Source organism: Aspergillus mulundensis (assembly GCF_003369625.1).
Source record: "Aspergillus mulundensis strain DSM 5745 chromosome Unknown scaffold_12, whole genome shotgun sequence".
NCBI classification, from domain to species: Eukaryota; Fungi; Ascomycota; class Eurotiomycetes; order Eurotiales; family Aspergillaceae; genus Aspergillus; species Aspergillus mulundensis.
This window is the reverse complement of record NW_020797900.1, coordinates 312,892-321,493: the sequence shown is the minus strand read 5'-3', so window position 1 is coordinate 321,493 and position 8,602 is coordinate 312,892. Positions and strand designations below refer to the sequence as shown.

The window sequence follows — 8,602 nt, the reverse complement described above, 5'->3', positions numbered from 1 at the left end:
TATATATATATATATATATATATACTTACTATTTTCTTAATTTTTAAAATATTTATAACAGGCTTATTTATAAAAATAATATATATTATACTGCCTAGGTTACTTTTTAAATACTTAAGTAAGTTATAGCATGTTTTAAGCTTTACTATTATAATTACTTAGTATAATAAGTTAATAAAAATATAATAATTACCCTTTATTTATAATTATTAGTAAATAACTAGTTAAAAACTAGTTATTAATAAGTTAGGATTTACTTACTTAAATTTTAATATTTTTAACTTTGGGATTTACCGCACTAATAACCTATAATAATTAAAATATTATAAAGTAACTAGTTAATAACTAGTAATTAAGTAAAGTAAAAAACTAGTTAATAATTAGTTAAACTAGCTTAGGTAATTATTTATTTTTTATAAAGTGTAATAAAATATTTAATAATACAAAAATAAAAATTAAAAAAAAAATAAAAAATTAAATAACTAAGGCGCTTTATACTAGCTACTTTTAGTTAGCCTTAGATGCCTGACCCGCGTGACCCAGTTGACCCCAACTATGGTCTCACCTACAATTATCATGCGCTTAGGCCTTCACTTTGTTTCGGCCACGCGCAATTAAATTCTCCGCTCACATCACTTGTAAAAATCCCTCTGCACTACGTTAATATGCATATCCAATGGCAAACCCCACCAGTCTATGGAGTCGCTGATTTCCTCAAATCCTTGCGGATTTCCATATTCTTTTCTATACGCTGTGCCTGTTTCCCGTGCGTGCCTTTCGCCATCGCCGAGAATCTGGACCCTTTGGTCACCCCCAGTCAAACTGCAAGTATGATTAAAACCGGTGGATTACGCACCCGAAGAAGCGAAAAGATGGCACAGAATAGATTAGGCTAAGCACAAACCCGGCCATAGAGATATGGATTTGCAATACTCCGTAAGAATCCCGAGATACCTCCTGCAAACCATACCATGTATACACCCATGTGGCCCGCCCCACCGACCGGGAACAGCCTAAATCTGCGAAACGCCATTGGATTCATTGCGCACATCAAGCCCCACCAGACTCAACTTCCTATTTGGGAGCCCGTTTTTAGGTCATCATGATTCACTGGGTTCACTCCTTGACAGCTATATAATCTTCTTTGCTACGCTATGCTCTATCGAAATCACTTCCCTTATTACAGTCAGGGATTGTTCAGCATGTGCCACCCCGACGTCGGAGCCAACGGCTGGAACGCCGTCCCCGTCGACGCAGGCGCCATCTTCGGCGACAAGCCCTTCATCAACGAGCCAAAACCCATCTTTCTCGACGAGATCAGCTTCCCCTCGGAGGACCCCATCGTCAGCAAGACAGCCGAATATGTGAAGCGCGTGCTCCACCCGCAGACCTTCAACCACTCCATGCGGGTCTACTACTTCGGTACCCATGTCTGCCCCAATCTTCATTATTATTGCCTCCTTACAAATCCACAGGAATGGCCATAACAAGACAACAATTCCCCACCCAAGCCTCCGTCCTAAACCCCTCAACATGGGCGCTAACCTGCCTCCTGCACGACCTTGGCACGGCGCCCGAGAACCTCACCGCAACGCGCATGTCCTTCGATCTCTACGGCGGGATCAAAGCCCTCCAGCTCCTTAACGACCACGGCGCAAGTACCGATCAGGCCGAAGCCGTCGCCGAGGCGATCATCCGGCACCAGGACATGGGCGTTGACGGGACGATCACGTTCCTGGGCCAACTGATTCAGCTGGCGACGCTGTATGATAACACCGGACAGCATCCGCGGATCAGGGACTACGCGAGGCTGATTCATGCTGAGACTCGCGCGGAAGTCAATGAGGCGCATCCCAGACTGGAATGGTGTCGTTTCTTCTCCGAGACGATTCGGAAGGAGGAGAGTGTCAAGCCTTGGTGTCATTCGACGCATATTGTGGGCTTTGATAAGCTGATTGAGGGGAATGGGCTTATGAGGCAGTGGGAGTAGATATTTACAAAGAATATAGGTAGATGAAGAAGAGTCCTTTTGAACCAGTGAAGATACGTAGACCTTTCCGTAAGAATGAGACGTAATAGAGTTTAGTGTGATATTGACATGATATGTATATGTTGGATATAGATATGATATGAGCCTTTACACTGCTACAGCCAATATGCCTAAGAAGTATATCTGATGAACCAATAGGAGAGAGAGAAAGGAGGATCGATAGTCCGAGCCGAATGCTCTCCTGTCGTCCAGCCGTCTTCCCCTCTTTCTCCATCACCTCCATCTCCATCAAACAAAACCCATATTCTTCATCGCCAGCAATCCACATGCTCAGAGCGTGCTGGACATGTCGCAGCCGCACCATTCAATGCGACCAGTCGCGCTTCCCCTGCCTGAAATGTGAAAAGGCCGGGTTGGAATGCCGAGACAGGAAGCCGCTGCGATGGGTCAAGGGCGTGGCAATACGGGGGAAGATGCGGGGGGATACATATGGAAGAACCCCCGCGGCCCCTGATTCTGTACAAATGCGACCTGTGCCGTCGCGCAAGATGACATACGCTGGGGAGCAGTGCCTTCGGTTTGCGCTCCAGGATCCGCGTGTACAGAATTTGGACAAGCTGTCGAGGTACTACATTGATTACTGTGAGTGTGCTGCTTCCCTTAAATAGGCGCAAGTCTTGTCCGGTCTAGTATGCTGATATCATACCAGACAGCCAGCGCATCTGCAAACTGTACATCCTGCACGACAGCAGCAGCAACCCGTTCCGCAGCCTGCTTCCCTATGCATTGGAGGATCTACCCTTGCTCAAGAGCATCAGCGCTCTTGCGGCGCGGCATTTTGCGAATACTGGGTATTTATTCGATACGACCGTGGTTGATTCCAGTGCCCATGCTTCTGCCAAATCTGCAAACGCGAATTTTGATGCACTCCGTTTCAAATCGCAGGCTATAGCCGCCTTAGCGGAAAGCCTGAGGGCGGATACCCCGAAGTCAAATGTGAAGGACACGACGATGGCAACCATCTTGCTCCTTATCTTCCTGGAGCTCCTAGAGTCGGGCTTGGATGGCTGGGATGTCCATCTAGAAGGAGCCAGAAGTCTCGTCCAGTTTTGCCAGTCGCTCAGTCGCAGTAGTGCGGGCAAGAAGCGTGGGTCTGAGATGGGCGAAGCACTAAGAGCGTTCATTGACAGACAGTATTTTCTGTATGGGTCCTTCTCGACCAGCTGAAGTCATCTTACTGACAGCAGCAGGATCGAAACTCTAGGGGCTGCTCTTTCTTCTCCCGACTCCCCATTCATGGGCCCAGATTCTGCGGGCTACCAATGTGGAGGTAACGATGGACGAGAGTCAGAGTCTATTATTCGAAGCTTCCTCGGATGCCCTGAGTTCCTACTCCGATCCATACATTTCTTCTCCAACCAAAGACATCTTATTGCGGAGGCCAACTTAGCTCTGTATAATGACGACGTTGTCAGCGACCGTATCCAAGATACCGTCGCGATGCTGGAGCTGACCCAGACGTTCGATTCCTTTGCATGGGCTTCCGGGTTCCTGCAATGCCAATCAAGTGGGTCTTCTGGGTGTCCAGCAGAGATACAGAACCTCTGTATGTTGTCCGAGGCATACAAAACAGCTACTCTACTCTACGGAAGACAAGTCATAGGCCCCCTGTCGCCGGCAACAGAGAACACAGAGAGTGAGCTGGTCCTCCAATTACTCAACCTAATCAATGCCCTCAGAGACCAAGAGACGCTGTTCAAATGCCTCCTCTGGCCGACCTTCATCGCCGGCCTCCATCTCCATTACCTGCAGGTGGAGCGAGAGCGACACCATCAGCAGATGTTCGTCCTCGATTCTCTAAGAAGGCTCTGGGACCTGACAAGTTGCCTGAATGTCATGACTGCCACGAATATTCTGAAGGGGAATTGGAGACAAAGTGCCCTTGGATTTGCAGAAACGCAGAACACACTACAAGGCGTTGTTTTGGATCGGCACTGGCTGTTGATATGATCAGAGCTGTCTGTATTTCTCACAATACCTATCAGCCTGGTCTTGTTCAAAGCCTTCCACTATGACGGCAACCACTGGATACTCTCGCCTGGAACTGGGCCTGGGACGGCCATTTCTGACTCACTTTCATGCAATGGGCGAGCCATCCTCTAGCTCTTCGCCATCCATATTATGGGGCATTATTTCTTTTTGCTCAGGGTCACTGGAGAGCAATTTCAGTTATATCGGTTAGTCCAGTCTTCTGACGATTCCAAGCACAGCGACAGTGAGAAAAAAGTTGTATATGTCATTATACAACCGACTGAAGCCTGCCTTGGTTATAACCGGTCAGCACCTGCATCACTTCCCGAGAGGCTTCCGAAAGAGGTGGAGGTGCACCTTCATTCAACATCTTACCTCCAAAGATCTATCAGAGTCGCCAGCCTGCCTTTGTCTCAAGATGGGAATAAAGCATACGACGGCTTCCTCCTCCTCAAACCATCCCATCCTCGTCCTGACTTTCGGCTCCCCCGCTGATCCACAGGCCTTCTTCGCTCTTGCCCAAAGGGTCTCTAAGAGGACTTCGGTTTTACTCTGGCAAACGAATGAACTTTCCGGCCGAAAAGACACCCATAGATTCGCGCCGGTTCAGGTTAGGGCCCTCGGTATATGATTCCTTGGAAAGTGTCCGAGGATCATTCTACATTTGTAATCAACCCGAGGCCGGCGAGTTATGATCTACCTACGTCAGTGTCTATAAAACGTCATCCCTGGAACAACAACATAAAACAACATTCATTGTGAACAGAATAAGCCAATTCCTAACTATCCTTACACCCAGAATGTCCCGCGCCGTCCTCGTCACCGGCGCAAACGGCTACATCGGCAACGCCGTCGCCCGCGCCTTCACCCGCGCCGGCTGGCTGACCTACGGCCTTGTACGGTCTGAGTCCGCAGCGCGCTCGTTAGAGCTTGAAGAAATCTTCCCGGTGCTCGGTCAGATTGACGACCTTGATTCGCACACCTCCATCCAATCTCAACTCCCCCAGACCCTCAACGCTATAGTCTCAACAACAGAGAACCTGACAGACTACACAACGCACCACAAAAACACCATTACTCTCCTCCGAACCCTCGCCCTCTCCAGCTCCGCCAACGGCGTCAAACCCCTCGTGATCCTCTCCTCAGGCTGCAAAGACTACGGCATGGGCCCTCATTACGATGGCGCTCAAGACCTCAAACCCCACACCGAAGAAAGCCCCCTAAACCCACCAGACCTGCTAAGGAACCGCACAACCATGTCCCTGGAGGTCTTGAAGAATACCGACGCATTCGCGCCCGTCCTAGTCCGTCCGACGAACGTCTACGGCCGCTCGGCAAGCTACTACCGCGGGTTCTTCGAAGTTGCGTCCCTAGCGCAGAGACTCAACCTCCCGCTGCAGATCCCCGTCCCTGCAAACTCGGTTTGCCACGCTCTGCACGTCGACGACTGTGCGGATGCGTACGTTGCGCTCGCGGCCCATCCTCGACGCGCGGAGATCTTTAATATTTCGGCGCGGGAGTACGAGACTGTAGGGAAGATTGCGGAGGCGTTGGTGGGAGAGTATGGCCTTGCGGGCGTGGAGTATGTTGACGCCGCGCACGTCGGGGCTGTAGGCAAGGCGTGGCCGCCTGCGCTGATTGATTTCCCGCAGTGGACGGGGTCCGAGAAGATAAGGAGGGTGACGCGGTGGAGGGATGTGAGGGTTCCCTTTTGTGAGGGGGTGGGTGTTTATAGACGGGCTTATGAGCGGGCTGTTGATGCGGGGCATGAGAATATTAGGAAGATGGTTGAGAGGGAGGGGATGTTTAGGAGGAAGTAAGAGGGCTTGAATTGACAATCGGTCAAGGTATATACCTAAATTGTGGCCGGGTTAGGGTGTAGGATCTGTATCCCTGGGTCCCTCGGGCAAGGAATGCATGAAGATTGGTAAAGCGTGAAGACTATCCCTCTTCATGGTTTATCTTGGCCTCTTAGCGTAAGCAGGACCATGTGATATCCAGAGATTTAGAGTGTCTAGAGAACAATCCCCCCCTTCAAGATATTATTCTTGTGGGGACGGGGGTAGAACAACTAACAAAGATACCAAGGTAGCCACAGGTATTGCAGCCTCAAGCTTCACTACTATATTTGAGAAACAGAGTAGCCACCGCTACAAGATTCGCAATTGAATCTAAATGCACTTTCCCCCAACCACCCTTGGCTGCAGTACCGGCAAATCGCTGGCCTTGCATCCTGCACTGTAGATCTGGCTGTTTGCCCAACACAAGTAGTCCTGCAAGGACAGTTTTTTTTATCTCCTCCTGGTGCAGATTAATAGATACGCAAGTTACTTCTTGTCAGAAGCCCGGAGGGCCGGGTGTCGCTCCGTACACCCCCCAGATGACTAGATCTACCCCCCTAAGCCGTATCTAACGTAAGCAACGCCCAACTAAGAACATCCCAATTAAGAAGGCGCCCGGTAACTAGGTACACCCCCCCCCCCTTGGCCTTACTAAAATGTTTAATTAAAAGGCCCTCAACGCGCTGGTACATAGTTTTCTATGGAGAATTATATATAAATAAAAGTACCTAAGAGTAAATAAATTTTAAAGCTATTTAAAGGTCTATCTGCGCGAAAAAAAGTAGAAAGATTCTTAACACGTGGGTACTTAGTTTTATATAAAGAATTGCATATAAATTAATATACTTTTAAAAAATAAAAATATATTTTTAAAACACGCTTTTTTTACTATAATAACTAATTTTTTTAATTACTCGCTCCAAGAACAACTCTAAATCTTAAAAAAATATAATAAAATACAGCCAGATTTAATTTCCTCTTTTAGTTTAGGCTAAAATTCCCTAGAAATAGCTTAGGAACTGCTGCAAGTGCTTTAGTACGCCCTCCGCGGCCTTATCCGCGGCCTTAATTTTTAATACTATTCCTAGCTACTAACTTAGTATTCAACGGATTCTTAATAACAATAACGCTATTCGCGGCCGCTGATGTCTCCTTCGTTGCCAGTTAAGGGCCTTTCGATCAGACATCTTGGTAAGGCCGAGGGGGGGGTATACCTAGTCACCGAGACTATTTAAACTAACGGGTTGGTTGTTTAGGTTGACGGGTAGCGCGCTAACTTAGCTCCTATTTTATTTTATATTAAAAAAAGGCAGGTTTTAGTAAAGCTATTTAGGTTAATAAATCACGGGAATAATAATTTTTTAGCCTTTTATTAAATTTTATTATTAAATATTAACTAGTAATAAAATTATTATAAAATTAAATTTAAATTAAATTATTTTACCCCTTATATAAATTATTATAAAACTATAAATTAAAAACCTTCCCGCGCCCGTAAATCATAATTTTAATTATAATTTTAATTATAATTTTAAATAAAATAAATTTAACTTAATTAATATTAATACTATTTTTAAACTTAATATTACCCCTAAACCTAAAGTGCTTTTTTTACCTAAAAAAACTTATAAAAAATTTAAAATTAATATTTTTTAAATAAAAACCTAGGCTTATAATTATAAATATATTATAATAAAATATTATTTTTTTAATAATAAATACCATGGCATGCTTTAATTAATTATATTTATATATAGCTTTAGCTATAAGCATATTTCAAAGTTTTAATAATAAGGGGATTTTATTATACTAGCCTTAACTAAGTAAAAAAAATATTTTAAAAGCCTTAAAATATATAAAAATTCTTATTTTTAAAATTATTAAAGCCTTAAAATATTTTTATATATATAAATAATTATTTATTTTTTATAATATTAAACTTTTACTTAGCAAATAAACTTTAATATATAAAAATATATAAAGTAAAGTATAATTATAGGCTAGTTTTAGCTAGTATTTTTACCTAGTATTAATATAATTAGCTAGTTTTATATAATAAAATAATTAAGTAAAAAATTAAAATAAATAAACTAATATATTATATACTAGGCTACTTATATAAAAATAATTTAAACTATATTTTATAGCCTTAAAATATTATAATCTTTTATTTTTAGGTAAACTAGCATAAGCTAAAAAAACCTTTATTTAAGCACTTATTAATAACCTTAAAAATTATTTACAGTAATTTACTAAGGCTAAATCAATATTAAAAAAAGCTTTACTTTTTATTTTTTATATATAAATATTTAATCTTGTTTTTAAAGTAATTCCTGTTTATTATTTTTATAAATAATATATATAAAATAAATTAATATAATTTTTTACTTATAAATATTATTAAAATAGTAATAAATAATAAAATATTTTATATAGCCTTTGCCTAGCTTAGTAATAAAAAATAAGTATTATATAAATAAGTTTTTAAATAACTTTAAAATATTTATTAATAATATAAAATTTAATCTTTAAGTTATTTTAAGCTGCTATTAAGGCCTTTTATTATTATAATAAATTAGGATTTTACTTTTTTAAATAACCTTAAAATAAAGTTCCCCTTTTTTAATTGTATATTATATTAATAGTATATTTAAAAAATATAATAGCTAAAATAAAAAAAATTCATACTAAAGGTCCACGTGAAGGTTCCTAATTTACTTAATATTTAAAGTTATTTTTA

General features: G+C 42.4%; 3 protein-coding genes across 3 annotated transcripts; all 3 read left to right on the top strand.

Annotated features, from left to right (window-relative positions):
• Positions 1–1,202: 1,202 nt before the first annotated feature.
• On the top strand, positions 1,203–1,990 carry DSM5745_09444 (putative cyanamide hydratase; the record flags this gene model as incomplete). The annotated part of the gene is made up of 2 exons (XM_026751460.1): positions 1,203–1,422; positions 1,476–1,990. The coding sequence occupies 2 exons, from the start codon at positions 1,203–1,205 to the stop codon at positions 1,988–1,990; spliced, it is 735 nt and encodes a 244-aa protein (XP_026599808.1).
• Positions 1,991–2,538: 548 nt separating this feature from the next.
• Positions 2,539–4,000, top strand: DSM5745_09443 (uncharacterized protein; the record flags this gene model as incomplete). Its single annotated transcript, XM_026751459.1, has 3 exons — positions 2,539–2,632; positions 2,700–3,183; positions 3,241–4,000. The coding sequence occupies 3 exons, from the start codon at positions 2,539–2,541 to the stop codon at positions 3,998–4,000; spliced, it is 1,338 nt and encodes a 445-aa protein (XP_026599807.1).
• Positions 4,001–4,821: 821 nt separating this feature from the next.
• DSM5745_09442 (NAD-dependent epimerase/dehydratase family protein) lies at positions 4,822–5,841 on the top strand (the record flags this gene model as incomplete). The annotated part of the gene is made up of 1 exon (XM_026751458.1): positions 4,822–5,841. One exon carries the CDS (start codon positions 4,822–4,824, stop codon positions 5,839–5,841), a length of 1,020 nt encoding a protein of 339 aa, XP_026599806.1.
• Between the last annotated feature and the right edge of the window lie 2,761 nt (positions 5,842–8,602).